Source organism: Drosophila pseudoobscura, chromosome X (genome assembly GCF_009870125.1).
Source record: "Drosophila pseudoobscura strain MV-25-SWS-2005 chromosome X, UCI_Dpse_MV25, whole genome shotgun sequence".
Classification (NCBI taxonomy): domain Eukaryota; kingdom Metazoa; phylum Arthropoda; class Insecta; order Diptera; family Drosophilidae; genus Drosophila; species Drosophila pseudoobscura.
The window spans coordinates 60606852-60621417 of record NC_046683.1 but is presented as its reverse complement, the minus strand read 5'-3'; the positions used below and the strand labels follow the sequence as shown (position 1 = coordinate 60621417).

The 14566-nt window shown below is 47.7% G+C and overlaps 1 protein-coding gene across 14 annotated transcripts in view; it reads left to right on the top strand.

Moving 5' to 3' along the window:
* fry (Protein furry) overlaps window positions 1-14566 on the top strand; it is a 49656-nt gene that overhangs the window by 5936 nt on the left and 29154 nt on the right. For 9 of the 14 annotated variants that reach the window (XM_033381545.1, XM_033381541.1, XM_033381540.1 and 6 more), the window contains 13 exons: window positions 2201-3855; window positions 4257-4597; window positions 4659-6064; window positions 6138-6372; window positions 6432-6614; window positions 8845-8988; window positions 10550-10717; window positions 10786-10935; window positions 11019-11188; window positions 11269-11423; window positions 11492-11602; window positions 11674-11828; window positions 13880-14043. In XM_033381545.1, coding sequence (XP_033237436.1) covers window positions 2201-3855; window positions 4257-4597; window positions 4659-6064; window positions 6138-6372; window positions 6432-6614; window positions 8845-8988; window positions 10550-10717; window positions 10786-10935; window positions 11019-11188; window positions 11269-11423; window positions 11492-11602; window positions 11674-11828; window positions 13880-14043 — 5037 coding nt within the window. The remainder of the gene's footprint in view (window positions 1-2200; window positions 3856-4256; window positions 4598-4658; window positions 6065-6137; window positions 6373-6431; window positions 6615-8844; window positions 8989-10549; window positions 10718-10785; window positions 10936-11018; window positions 11189-11268; window positions 11424-11491; window positions 11603-11673; window positions 11829-13879; window positions 14044-14566) is intronic. The other 5 variants (XM_033381548.1, XM_033381551.1, XM_033381549.1 and 2 more) reach the window with 1 other exon arrangement.

The window sequence follows — 14566 nt, the reverse complement described above, 5'->3', positions numbered from 1 at the left end:
GAGGATAAGCCCCTAAACCTTTATGTACCTCGTCCCTCGTCAGTCGTTCCTGCAATCGCCCTTGTACTTCCAATTTGATCAATTATTCACCGAAAGCGACAACGGAACGTGGAACGGAACGGAGCAACCTTTACCCTGAACTTTAACAGACCTTCGTTTTGGTCTGGCTTTTGGGCACCGAACTTCTAAACAGCTGAAACTACGTCACGGCCACACGGTTCTTACATGCCGCATGCCGCATGACACATGGCATATCGTTGGGGCATCCATTATTTATCCGCCGGGGGCACCAGCGACAATTGTACTTGACTCTGAGCCGCTGCCACAGAGGACATTCTATTGATTGACTTCGATTTTAAAAGGGAATAATCCAGAGGCAAGGAATTTGAATGCTGCCCTTGAATGTGATATGTATGAGCCTCTCTCAGATAATTTATAGATGATTTTTGTTGACCTCAAAGAGCAGAACATACCTGGCTATTATTGGAGGCATTGGATGTTCTAAAGAATAAAGATAGTGAAGTACTATACCTTGTATAATAAAGTATAGGTAGTATTCAACAGCGTATCTATTAATTTTATTACCGTGAAAGTCGTTAATTTTTTCATTGCATTGCCCAGTTGTATTTCCTTATCTTTAACTGCACGAAAATTAGCGACATGAAGGCCAATGATTGATATGAAAATATGATTAAAACTATCAATGAAATGTACACATTTCAAAACAAAAAATACAATACAAATATTATTTACGCCTGAAGCGAAATGGGACAACAATGATAGTGGCTCAAAAAATGGGAATGGTTTCGGTTTATTCCAAAAGAAAAACGAGGGGAAACGTTGTGCGTCGTACACTCCTCTAGAGGGCGCAACACATGGCACGACGAAGAGTGTGTGAGAGAGAGAGACAGATAATGAGTGAGAGCGTGGAAGGCGTTGCGTAGCCACTGCAAATTGATTTCTTCCCTATGGCTATAATAATAGTCCGATCTGATCCGTTTGTGTGGTGTGGAAAGGAGCGTGGCATAATATTGAAATTTGATTCAGTGGGATATCACAGGAATCTGCAGACAAAATTTCTTTGCTCCTGGCTCTGATAGTCTCTGAGAAATAGACGTTGAACAAAGACGGACGGACGGACAGACAGACATAGCTCAATCGATTCGGCTATTGATTCTGATCAAGAATATATATAAACGGTTCCTTTTGAGAAGGAACTCTCCACTCTTTTTGAGCATCGGGTATAAGAACAGCTGATTTTTTGTGTTCAAGCAGTGCAATATTCCTTCCAAAAATTATTACATCGATCTCTGTTCGTGCCAATCGAAACGCATGTGTCAATTCGCTTGTGGGAAATTTCCACAGCGAATTAACGTCATTCGCCGCGTCATACGAGGCAGTAGTTCCATACGAAGTTCCCAGTAATCGACATCGATGTCATGATCAATTTCCTACGAAATTCCTGGCCCTTTTAATTGGTTTTTCCTTGAAACCACACAACCCTCTTCCCTGTCGTTTTCCCTCTCGTTTTTAGTTGGAATTTCGATTTTGTTTTGAACCCTTATCGGCAGACACAAAAAAAGAGATCAGAGATATGAGAGATATGGCGGGGGAATCGTGTATTGTAATTATTGTTTTGCATATTCTGATTTTGAAGAGTGTTTTTTCGGTTGGGGGTTGGCTGGAGAGAATGGGAATGGGGGGCCATCAATCAAACAGGCCATATGGACGACGATGTCAGGCCAAAACAGTTATAACAGTCTTGCCAATTAAGATATAAAACCCCCAAGTTATACGTCGGATGATAACCTCCGCAACGGAACTCAATTTAGAACCAAAGTCCAGAATCGGACGCGTAAAAAAGGGAGTGTTATTCTTTCGGTTTTTGGGGCGTGTTGCAGACACTCCCCCACACCTCACACCCCCACATCTTGTGATAATGATGATGTTTATGATGATGATAATTTCTATTTACAGATTACATTTTATAGGCGTGTCCTAAGACCAGAGTTTTTGTTTGGGTAACAAAGAAATGCCACAAATCAACCAAAAATTCATAATTTCTTATACACATGAGCGCTAGGCGTAATTTATTGTATGATTTGTGCGTAGAATGAATCATTTTTAGCAAATCCATTTCGAAAGAGTTGAAGAAAAGAATCGAATCGAAATTAAAACAAACTTATTCCCCCTTTTTTAGGCACAAATCAAAACCCAAATGAGCAACACCTAAATGACTCTGCAGTCGGCGGCGGTTCACCCTCCACTAGTGCCAGTCCCAATACAACCGGAGGAGGAGGAGGAGGAGGAGTAGGAGTAGGGGTAGGAGGAGCAACACCCACAAAGAGCCCACAGCGTAATGCTGCTTTCCAGGAAGATGCTTATCAGGCGACTCTGGCTGTCGGCAGCGTTGGCGGTGGCGATACCGTCGATAACAGCGAAACAACGCAGCAGCAGCAACTGGTGGATAACAGCAGCATTAGCGCAAACGCGGGATCCCCGGGCGGCAGTGGCGGTGGACAGCAGCAGCGTCATTCCATAAACTCAGCCGAGTATACCTCAACGCCAAAGACCAGTCGGAATGGTCCGAGCAGCACTGGCAGCGGCGGCACCACGTCGCCCATTAATTACCAACTGCCTGGCGATGAGTATCCCTATGGGATCGAATATGAATCACAGCAGCAACTGGAGTACCAGCAGCAGCAGTCGCACCAACAGCTGCAGCAGCTGCCAGTGAGCAGTCTAGAGCTAATCTCATCGTCGTCTGCATCCGCATCTGCATCGGCCTCAGCATCGGCGTCCGCGTCCGCGTCGGCATCGCCATCGCCGGCTATTGCCTACCAGAGTGTGCCGGCCAATCGCCAGAGTTACGCCTCACCACCGGCTTTGGTCATACCACAGCGGCAGTCACTGTTGCCGTGGGGCGCCCACTCGAGGAGCTCCATCATCAACGTCCTGCCCAGCTACACGCAGGCGGAGATGCACGCTCTGGCGGCGAGTGTGGCCGGCGTGGAGCTCTCCGGAGCTCCGCGTCCCGGTGAAATTGTGATGCGGAACCTCTTTAGCGATTTCACCGCCCAGGCGGAGAAGAAGATCGAGCTCGTGATGCTGGAGAGTGCGGACAAGAACCTCTCGAAACTGCTGCAGCGCGGTGAGGATCAGCAGTTTGATCAGCTGCTCTCCGCCTTGGGATCGGTGGCCGAGCACTGTCTGCCCTCGCTGCTGCACACGCTGCTCGCCTGGCATCGCCGCCAGCTGTCCGACATGGAGATTAAGAATGATCTCAAGAAACCGCCGCCCACCAGCAGCGCACAGGCGTCTGCCAACAGCAACAACAACAAGCCCGCGGACCTGGACTTCCAGCTGCAGCGCCGCGAGGCGGCAGTGGAGTTTATATTCTGTTTGGCCCTGATTGAGATACTCAAGCAGCTGCCGTTCCATCCGGGGCACGAGGATCTGGTGCGCAGCATCGAGAACCTCGCCTTCAAGCACTTCAAGTACAAGGACGGCCTACAGAACAACCCGAATGCCCACAACATACACATGATCGCCGATCTCTATGCGGAGGTGATTGGCGTCCTGGCCCAAAGTCGCTTTGCGTCGGTGCGCAAGCGTTTCATGAGCGAACTGAAGGAGCTGCGCGCCAAAGAGGCCTCTCCAACGACCACCCAGAGCATCATCAGCCTGCTGATGGGCATGAAGTTCTTTCGCGTCAAGATGGTGCCCATCGAGGAGTTTGAGGCCTCGTTTCAGTTCATGCACGAGTGCGGCCAGTACTTCCAGGAGGTCAAGGACAAGGATATCAAGCATGCCCTGGCCGGACTCTTTGTGGAGATCTTGGTGCCCGTAGCGGCGGTAAGTAATAACGATCCGCGGCCCGGTACTCAGTCAGTGCACACCTACGTGATTGGTTGGTTGATGCGTGGAAGGGGAGATCTCTCCGCGATCTCGAGTGAGGGGGAAAACTTAAAGAGAAAGAGGGGTGCCAGGACCGCTAGCTTTGTTCTGATGCTAGTTCCTGCACTTCGCTTATCCTCCCTTTCACAAATGTCTCTCTCTCTATCTCGCTTCCTTCCAAAAGGGGACTCACCCGACACGATTAGGAGTGAGAAAGAGTAAGTAAGCGAATGAGTAAACGCATGGAAGGGGCACTGATATACATATGTGTCCCTAAACACTTCGAGTACCGGGTGGATTAATGATTGGAAATGTTCATGCCTCCTATATTACTTGATCCTTTCTCTCGCCCTTGGCAGGCCGTCAAAAACGAGGTGAATGTCCCTTGTGTGAAGAACTTTGTGGAGCTGTTGTATGTACAGACGTTGGATGCCTCCACAAAGTCGAAGCATCGACTGGCACTCTTTCCGCTGGTCACCTGCCTGCTGTGCGTCTCGCAGAAGACCTTCTTCCTGACGAATTGGCACTACTTCCTGGCCATGTGCCTCAGCAATCTGAAGAATCGCGATGCCAAAATGAGTCGCGTGGCCCTGGAGTCGCTCTACCGCCTGCTGTGGGTCTACATGATACGCATCAAGTGCGAATCCAACTCGGCCACGCATTCCCGCCTCCAGAGCATTGTTAACTCGCTCTTTCCGAAGTGAGTTCATCGCCAGCCGCAGGTCATTTGCTTTACTAATTTCACTTTCTTCCAAAAACAGAGGCTCCAAGGGCGTTGTGCCACGCGACACGCCGCTGAATATCTTCGTGAAGATCATCCAATTCATCGCCCAGGAGCGTCTGGACTTTGCCATGCGTGAGATTGTCTACGATCTGCTGTGCGTGGGGCGATCCATAAAGCTGATACTCAATCCGGAGCGCATGAGCATTGGCCTGCGAGCCTTCCTGGTCGTTGCCGACTCGCTGCAGCAGAAGGACGGCGAACCGCCGATGCCCCGGACTGTGCCGGTGCTGCCATCGGGCAACACGTTGCGGGTGAAGCGGACCTACATCAACAAGATGCTGACCGATGACACGGCACGTAGCATCGGCATGTCCACGTACTTTCCGCACGTGCGAAGGGTGTTCGTCGACATACTGCGGGCCCTGGACGTGCATTACGGCCGACCGCTGATGATGACCAACACGCAGAACCAGAACAAGGAGCCGGACGAGATGTTATCGGGGGAGCGGAAGCCGCGCATTGATCTTTTCCGAACGTGTGTGGCCGCTGTTCCACGCCTGATACCCGACACGATGACCGCCCACGAGCTGGTCGATCTGCTGTCCCGCCTGACCGTCCACATGGACGAGGAGCTGCGCATACTGACGCACCAGTCGCTGCAGACGCTGGTCATTGACTTCCCGGATTGGCGTCAGGATGTCGTGCACGGTTACACCCAGTTTCTGGTGCGCGACGTCACCGACACCTATCCGCAGCTGTTGGAGAACTGCACACGCATCCTTTTCGTTTTCCTCAACATTTGGCGCTGTGCGATCAATGTGAATGGCAACAATACGACCAGTGCCCAGAGTAGTGCCCCCAGCGGTGGCACAGCCAATGGGGCCAACGCAGCACAGCCAAAGGCAGCGGCAGTGGCGACAGCTCCGACTGTGGCAGCAGCAGCAGCAGCTGCAGCAGCTGCAACTGCTACCGTGGCCAGCAAGGATACCACCAGCAGTCAGCTGTCGAAGCAGCAGCACCTAAATACCGCAAGCAGTGCTGCCAGCAGCATCACCACATCCAGCGGCATGTCCAGCATCACTCAGCACACGGTGCTGAATATGGCCAGCGATGCGAACAAGAAGAACGAGATACCCTTGGCCACCACGCTCCATTTTGTCGAGGGCTTCGCCCTGGTGCTGCTCTGTAACTATCGTCCGTATTTGCGGAAGCTGGCCGCCATGATTCTCAAGGAGGTCAAGAATCTGATGCGGGCCCTGGGCATACCCGAAACCGAGCCGCCACTCATCGATGTCATGGACCGGTGTGTGCCACCGATTGTGGAGAAGTGTCTGCCACTGTTGCCGCAAACAGAGAAGACGGCCATACTCAATGCCAACTGCATTGACCTGCAGTGGATAGCCGAGCGCTCGAGTGGCGTCTGGCTGGCAGGACTCACAGACGGTAAGCGAATGGGAGCGGTTGCACCAGTCCTTTGTAATCCAATCTAACCTTCCTCCACATCTCACTCTCACAGACAACTCAAAGTCTTCCACATCCACGCTCAACTTGTCTCAGGCCAGCAGCTCAGCGGCAGCTGCTGCTGCTGCCATTGCCTCCACACCACAGCCGCCATTCGATCCCTGGGCCACCTGTCTGTTTGGCCTGTTGGAACGTCAGCGCATCCTGCAGCAGTGCCCATCAGCTGTGGCCCAGGCCTGGCCCATTTGCTTTACCCGACTCAATGCCCTCTACAGTGTCATAGATCCCACGTAAGTCCCAGTATGACTTTACACTCTGGAAAATCATTCAATGCTGGCCTTCTTTGCAGCCCCGTTAGCGACAATCGTGCCTCATTGCTGCGCAGCTCGGCGCCCACCAAGAAAGTGCCCACCGAGAGCCAAAAGGATTCCTATCTACGCCTGTGGCGCAATCAGGTGGCCTGCGCAATGCGCCTGGTGCCGCAAATTCCCAGCGTAGCGGTGCGCTGTGCCTCCCCCGACCTGAGCTTGAGGTATGTATGTGGGTGGCCTTCAGGCATCCACCACCCCATCCCCACGATAGCATTCAACCTTCTCTCACCTGAAACTCAACTCCAGCAACAGATCCACAAAGCAGACACACTTCATTTTATATTTGTTTGATTAACATTCATTTATGTTGCGCATTCAATTACTCGTACTCGTACATTCTGCACGAAAGCATCTCGGGTTGCATCTGATATCTCGCATTGGAATGTTATTTTTATCTGTGTCCTGTGTCCCGTGTCCCGTGTCCCTATCCCGTGCCCCCTGTATTATTTGTCTCTGCATCTCGCTAGCTTTGCTCCCGCATTCACTGCGGTTCTGTGTGGAGTGCAGTGGTTGCGGTGGCTGCGGTGGTGGTGGTGTTTTTGGGTCTGTCTGTGCATCATGCATCCCCACACACACTCACACCATCCTATCTAAAAATCTGCATACAATTTTTCACTGTCAGCCACACACACAAACATTAGTTTTCTGTTTGTTTAATACATATTTGGGGATATGTGAGATTTTGCATTAATTCAAATCTGTCCACCCTCTCCATTTGCCAACTTACTCGTTAATTAGATATTTGTATGCAATTTAATATATTTTAATGTCGCCCTTCAATATTACCCATACGCCACGTGGCGTAGATTTAGTTGTTGTGTTTTACAATGCATGCTGCATAAAATTAGCATATTTAAAGTGTAGTTAATGTCATTCAGTGTCGTGTGTCGAAGGATAAGCAAACAGAGTATCGTCCCAGTGTCAATATTTGGATACTCGCTTTGATTAGTTTGTTTATAATTAAGTACATGCTCCCAAATGGCTGGGGCGGGGAAATATGATAAATAGATAGATGGATAGATGGATTGGTGATGGCGTAACAAAAGGTTGAACTATGACCAGCAGTAAAAACTTGGAGGCCACCAAGGTTACGGTTAGGGCACTAAAAATAGTAATGGCAGTAGGTTATTTCTATGCCCTGCTGATTTTATAAATAACAGCTTGTTCCTTTTTTTATAAATGCATAAATCGGGGGAGAGAGGAGACCAGCTATGCTTTCGGGGTGAGAAAGGGCTTGGCATCTCTTTGGTGAATGTCAAAAGAAGTCTGGTCTATCATTTAATTGCTATTCATTAGCAAATTGAACTAATTAAATCAAATTAAAGTCATTTCTTGTGTGCACAAAATAGTTGTGGTGGCTTTCAAACACAGAGGAAGGCACTTCTGTTTCATGGTATAGTGCGTGGAATACTGGATACTGGAATTTAACGATTGATAAGCTTCCACTTACATATAGCACTGGACTGTCGTTTTTATGTTTAAAACTAAGATTGATTGATCTAGAGTTATAGTCTATACATAGTGTCTGTTCATTCAAGATAGGCTGCTGTTTGACACTGCTTTTTATACTTAATTTCAAGGATTAAAAAGCTCCCAGTCACGTGTAAACCCTGAATGATGCCGCACATTAGATGGGTTTACATACGAGAATGAGGATTAGTTCGAATCAAATAGAGCTTCCCTAGAGCCTATGAGAGTGAAATGATTAAGCGAAAGCCTTATAGTCATATTATTTAGCATATTAATAGGCAGCTTTACGATTTAAATAATGTGGCTATTCGTTATTGCATTTAGAATGTATGTAAAAAATATATTTTTGGTATTTTGGTCTCGTTTTTCACATCTTAGAGTACGTTGAGTGATTCAATTTGAATATAACTGAATTATAATCTGTAAAAATTGCACTCATGAAAACCATTTTCCATCCGCATCCATTTACAAATGTTGACCCAAAGGGTAAATGTCAATAAAATATATGGGATTTCACAAACACACAAAAAAAAAAAAACGCAGAACCGGAAAAAGCCACATTCAGAGAAAAACACACACACCCACATTGTATGTACACGAATTGTATGCCCATGACCACGTCCAGCCCCACCCCCACCGCCCATGTCCACACACACACACACACACACGCATATTCGTTCAGAGAACCCCACCATGCATCCATCCCCATTGTAGAGAAGAGCAAACAGTTTGGCAAAAACTATTTAATATTTGCCGAAAGCTGCGTTAATAAAATGTCGATCATGCAAAACCATGAATCCACCAACAAACCAACCAACACCCATCCATGCCCATGTCCATGTCCATGTCCATGAAACACTGTCCGCATTCACGTACTTTGATGTTTGTTTCGATATCTATATGGAATATTGTAATTTATAGTTTGCAAGATCAGTCGGACTCGCGTTCGCTGTCCGATTCCCTGGACAATATACCATCCAATGTCTTTGGGCCCGAGGGAATTGTCACGCGTTTCACGCTGCCGCTCTCCTACGGACGCAAAGAGGCGCGCCAGAAGCGACTCGGGTAAAGCAAATAAAAACTAAAATCAAAATACCAATTTCCATGTCTTGTATAAACAACACAACCTTTATATACATACACCAATATACTATATATATTTATATTTAATTATCCGATAGTTCTGTGTGCTTGTTTTCCCCCGTGTTTTTTGTGTAACTTTTGGCATGTAATTGAATTTTTTTAGAATGTCGTTTCGAAATTCATATTTACTCTGATGTTCTCTCGAATCAGTAATTTCCATTCTTAGTTTTCAAAATGTAATTTTTTGTTATGTGGATTTTGTGTCTTTGGAATGGGAGGATGGCAGTAGAAGTGGCTCTGTTCGTGGTGGAAAGTAATTTACTCGATTCGAATTAAATTTGCTATAATTTAGTTTCATACAGTTGAAAACTTTTTAAAAATCCCAGTTATTTAGCTTAGGCTCAAAAAATCTTCAAGTTTTTGTTTATTTTCTGCAAGTTATTATTATGTCATATACGTTGCCTCCCCTCTAGGGAGTATTGTAAGCCTTTGGCCTGTCTATTTTTGTGTGCGCTTTGACTCCTAAATTTCTTGCTTGTTTTCACATATGAATTTATGTATTTTCCTTTGGCCAAGAAGGAGAGAGCTCTCACGTTTCTATTGGCCTGATTTCGTGTCGAGTGGTTGCCATATAATTTGCCAAACAATTTGCTCGTTTCTTTGCCGCCTTCCCCACCCCCCCCCACAACCACCCAAACCGGTCACGCCCCCTTGTTTGCTGTGTGCTGAAAAATAATTTTAAGACAAGTATATTTATTTTTCAAATAGCGCCAGGCCCCCGCACTCCCTCCCCACACACACACAAAAAAAAAAAAAAACACATCCTCCGCAAGAGCTTTCCTTGGCTTTGGTTTCGTTTTTCTGGTGTTGTGTGCAGCAGTGAAAAACCAGAAGAGAAAAATTAAAGAGAAAATGAACAAAAGAAAGAAAGATTGTTATTTGCTTGCTGTCATTTATTATTATTATTCGTAGCCCCTCTTCTGTTGCGGCTGCCTCTATTGATGCTTCTCTCTGCCTCTCTGTGTCTGTGTAAATTTTCAAATGTTCACCGAAGCAAAGAAAGGAAGACCCCACGCAACCCCCAGAGTGGTGTTTTTCTTTTTGTGCATTGCTTTTTAATTGAAAAACAGATTTCGAATTTAATATTCATAATGTTTATCGTTGGAATGCAGGAGAAGAAGGATTGTATTGTACCCTCTAAAGATATACATGTATACATATTGAACGTCCGTCTGTGGAAAAAGTGAACAATTCTGTCGAGAGCCTGCCAGCAAATAAATTTAAGAGCCAGGCCCGTGTGCATCGTTTTAAGCCTAAATAAACTTTATGGACCTTTGGTTAATGATGGATGGCACGGCCACGACCCACGAACCGCGACCTACGACCCACGACCCTGCCAAAGCGACACAGACGACACGACAAAGTCGAACAAGAACCACATTTACAGAGATTACGAGTACTGGCCCTCCGGGGAGAGCTCTTCTTGGCGCCCCGTCAACACTGTTTGACACTAAAAATCCCTGGCTATAAATTTGTTTTACAGCTCATCGCCGGACTCCCTGAACGCCGATCGCAGTGACAAGTCTGCCATGGGCAGCGCCTCGCCCCATGCCCTCTACAAGCTGGTGGTGCCCCTACTGCGCTGCGAGGTCGTCGATGTGCGGGATGCCGCCGTCAATGCACTGGGCCTGATAAACCACGACGCTCTCAAGTAAGCACTGAATCGTTTGCCTCTCAATTTTCAGCATTTATTGAACAATTTGGCTGTCCCTCTGGCAGGGATCTGATGGAGGAGCTGGTGCTGTACATACGTGAGGCAGTCGATCGCAAGCAGGAGAACATGAGAAGGAGACGTCGTCGCGATGCCCTGCGCCTGCAGGTGGTAAGAGTCCTGGAGAAGATTGCCGAGAATGGTACCTTTGGAGTGAGGTGCGTAGCCATGATTGGTGCCCATTGAAGCATTGAAGTGTGCGGCCCTCATTAGAAAGTTTTCGTCAACCGTCATTTTGCAGCACCTGCGTGCTGGAACGTGACACGATGTCGCTGCATCCGACCTTTGTTGAGTATATCGAGGGTGCCATGGCCTATTTGATGGCCGAAACGGACAAGGACAACCTCAGCATACGCGAGGTGAAGGCGCACTTTTGCAATTTCATACGCAAAATGATTAAGAACTTCTCATGTAAGCCCTCAAAGGAATATATGTATCTGTCCCATCTGTAGCAAGACTGATTGCCGCCTATTCTTTTCGCCTTATATTAGTGGAATCCTGTGCCACGCTGCTGTCGCGCGACCTGAAGCGTAATCTTTTCAATTTGTTTGCCACGTGGTGCGGCAGCTTCTCCAAGCCGCTGAGCATTACATCGCAGATTGGCCAGACCCTCGAGGAGGAGAAGCTGCAGTTCAGCGCCCTGCAGGCAAGTATAATCCACAACGAACCCACCCATCGATTCCCAAAAGTCTTAACCAAGTTCTCGCGCCCCAGGCCATGTCCGCTTTGCTCTGCTGCGGCCATATCTTCTATGCGCCGCACCTGCAAGACGATGGCATCATATACAAGTGGCTGGATCTGCTACTAACCTCAAAGGACGAGAAGGTAACACACCCGCCCCCCCCACACACACTCACTGGAACATACACATATTTCCGTTCTTACACCACCAACAGATCTACCAATTGGCTCGCGATACGGTGGTGCTGCTGCTGGAATCCAACCCGGATATGGGCCAACTCCTAGAGTGGGTCATCGATCGTTGCTATACATCGACTCCACGCGAGGCGGATGCCTGCTTCCTGGCCCTGGCCTCGATCTTCAGCGCCAAGTAAGTGAATGGAGGGGGCGAAGGCGTACATGCAGTGTGTAGGGTGAAGGGTGGACGAAGGGAGCAGCGCTTAATGTTTAAGCGCCTTACGTGCCCCTTCCCGTGCCCGTATGCCCCCGTTTTAATTTGTTTCAGCCAGTTATCCTCCACTGCCCCCGTGCCGTACATCGCTCGTAAGCTCATTTCCAGCCTCCATGGCGGAGGCCGCTCTGGGGGGCACTTAAGTATCGTTTCACGTGTCTGTCGACAATGGAATCGCTTTAAATTTATACGCACGCAGACACACACTAGAGCCCACAATGCGGGGCACGAGTGTCTGACAGCCTATTTGTTCAGGCCATGCACGATTTTTATTTCCGCTCCTTATTTTTCACTTTCCCCCATAATGTCGGCCAGAACACGAGGAGAACAGGAGCATTTCGTAGATAAACATTAATATGACAGCCGCATGCATGGCTCATTGCATTTAATGCACGCCAACGCGCAGGCGGCGAATGTTTCACGAATGAACTGTGGAAATCCAAGGAAAAGGGATGCCATCGGAACAGTCCAGGGAACAGTCGTTTGTGGAGCCACAGATATACGCACTCGCTGTTAAATTTTAACCCAAAATTTGCTAAAACTAAACCCGTGTCTCGTGTCGTTTTGAATATAGTTTTGACTGCGGCAAAGGAGACACCATTTTGCTTTTGATGTTTGTTAATTTTACACGATGTCACCGCGGCAGACCGCAGCACACCGCAGCACACGAGTTTCAGTCAGAAGCCTATTTGCCCGCCTGCCACATTAATCTCAGCCTCAGTCTCTGCCGCAGTCTCGCCGCAATTTAAAGTTTCCACTGTGCCTGTGTCTCTGGCATTTGGTTCATTGAATCCCCTGCCTCTTATCGTAACCAAGGCAAACACTAGTTATGCGGTTTTTCCAAATCGAGGATGTGATCAGGGAAGATTGCGGCACCAGGGCTTTTGAATCTTTGTCGGCTGGACCTCGTGTCTGGGATTTAATGTGAGAGCAGAGCAAGCGTGGAAGATTCTTTTTTACTTTTTCTGCAGACCTATGCCAAGCATTTGATTGGGCAAGAGTCTCTAGCTGCAACAGAGTGCATGTGGCAGCCACATAAAAAACGGAAATATTTCACATTTTATTGGACAGAGCGTGGAAAAGCGGGCCGGATAACTTTAAATTGTTGGACAAGATTTGAAAAATCCTTGACAGAGCAGAAAGAAAACGCAAATTCCAACGAACTTGAGGCAGAAATTGATTGATTATATCGGAATATTCGCGGGTCTGTGGGTCTGCGGGTCTGCTGGTGGTGGCCCGGCTTATCGAAGGGCAATTTGGGTCTGACAAATGGCCGGCAATTTGGCCATGAACTTTGATCTTAACGCCCAACAGGAATGCGCTGAAAAGGCCAATTGGTTGTGTGTACTTAAAGTTTTTGCTCTTCCGCACACCATTTATCGCCGGCGAGAGAAGTGTGTAAGTGGCAGAGATTTTCTGTAAGTGGAGAGATCTATCTTTGGTCGCGCTATCTTTCGGTGTCTTTCCTTCCTTATGAGTGCCAGGTCCTGGGACAGCCAAGTACAACACACGCCCGTAAACACAACGACTAATACTAGGTATTAAAACCCGGTACTTTGTTGCCTGCCTCCACGTGTGTCGTGCATCGTGCATCGTGTGTGCGAATGTAAAGCGAAAATCGATTTGCGTAAAATATTCACTTGAATGTGGGATGGTTAGTCGTGTGGACTGTCCTCCACATGCTGTTGCCCAGGGCACCAACGGGGGAGGGGCGCGGACATGTGCATAGACTTGTGCATACCCGTAAACGCAGACAATAAGTTGGAGGTATGCTTCGACATTTAAATGAGTCTTAATTGCATTGCCTCTGCCCGCTCTGTGGGATAATTAAAATTGTGCTTAAACCCAAGACGAACGCCGGTCGTCCACAAGTCAACAAGTCATTAAAATACTCTGGGAAGCCACTCTGGGGCGTTTGTACGTTTATTGAGGCTATTTTTTAACATGAATTTGGTGTTTTTCTATTGCAGGGAATATCCGTGCGACCATTACACATCGGTGATAACCGTGACGCTCCTGATGACGGGTTGTCCGCGCGTGGAGGTGCATGCCACCGCCCTGCAGCTGCTACAGATCCTGGACAAGCGCTTCTTTGGCAGTGTCGTCGGGACCCTGCACAACGACAGCGAGAAAGGTATGAGCTCTTCCTATTGACATGGCAACAAAACAAACAACTGGTGATGGATGTTTCTGGTTGGTGCTGGTGCGCGAAATAAAATGAAAATGCTGGCTAAGACTTGGCGCAAAACTTTCCTCCCGGGGGATTGGGTCTTCTAAGAGAAAAGGTGGGGCGCTGCAACAATGTTCATGCTAAGTAAATCACACAGTTGGCTTTTCTTTTGGGTCTGCAACGAGAGGAGAAGCTGTGAAAAGAAATATTAGCCAACTGCAAGGGTTTTCTATAAACTAAGATGCTAAAACAGTAACTTAAAAAACTTAAAATTGCCAAGTAATTAGAGGTAGCCTTTCAGGTTTGAAGCTGTTTCTGTCCTTTGTAACCTGTACCTCTTTGACAAAGAGGAGCTCGAATGTACTTAAACAAATTGGAACCAAGTTGAAACTGCCTTCGTTTATTTCTCAATCAACTTATGAAGTCAAAGCTGTGCAACTAAAGTGAAGTCAAAGTAGTTTGGAGTCGAGTTTACTGGGCTGAGTTT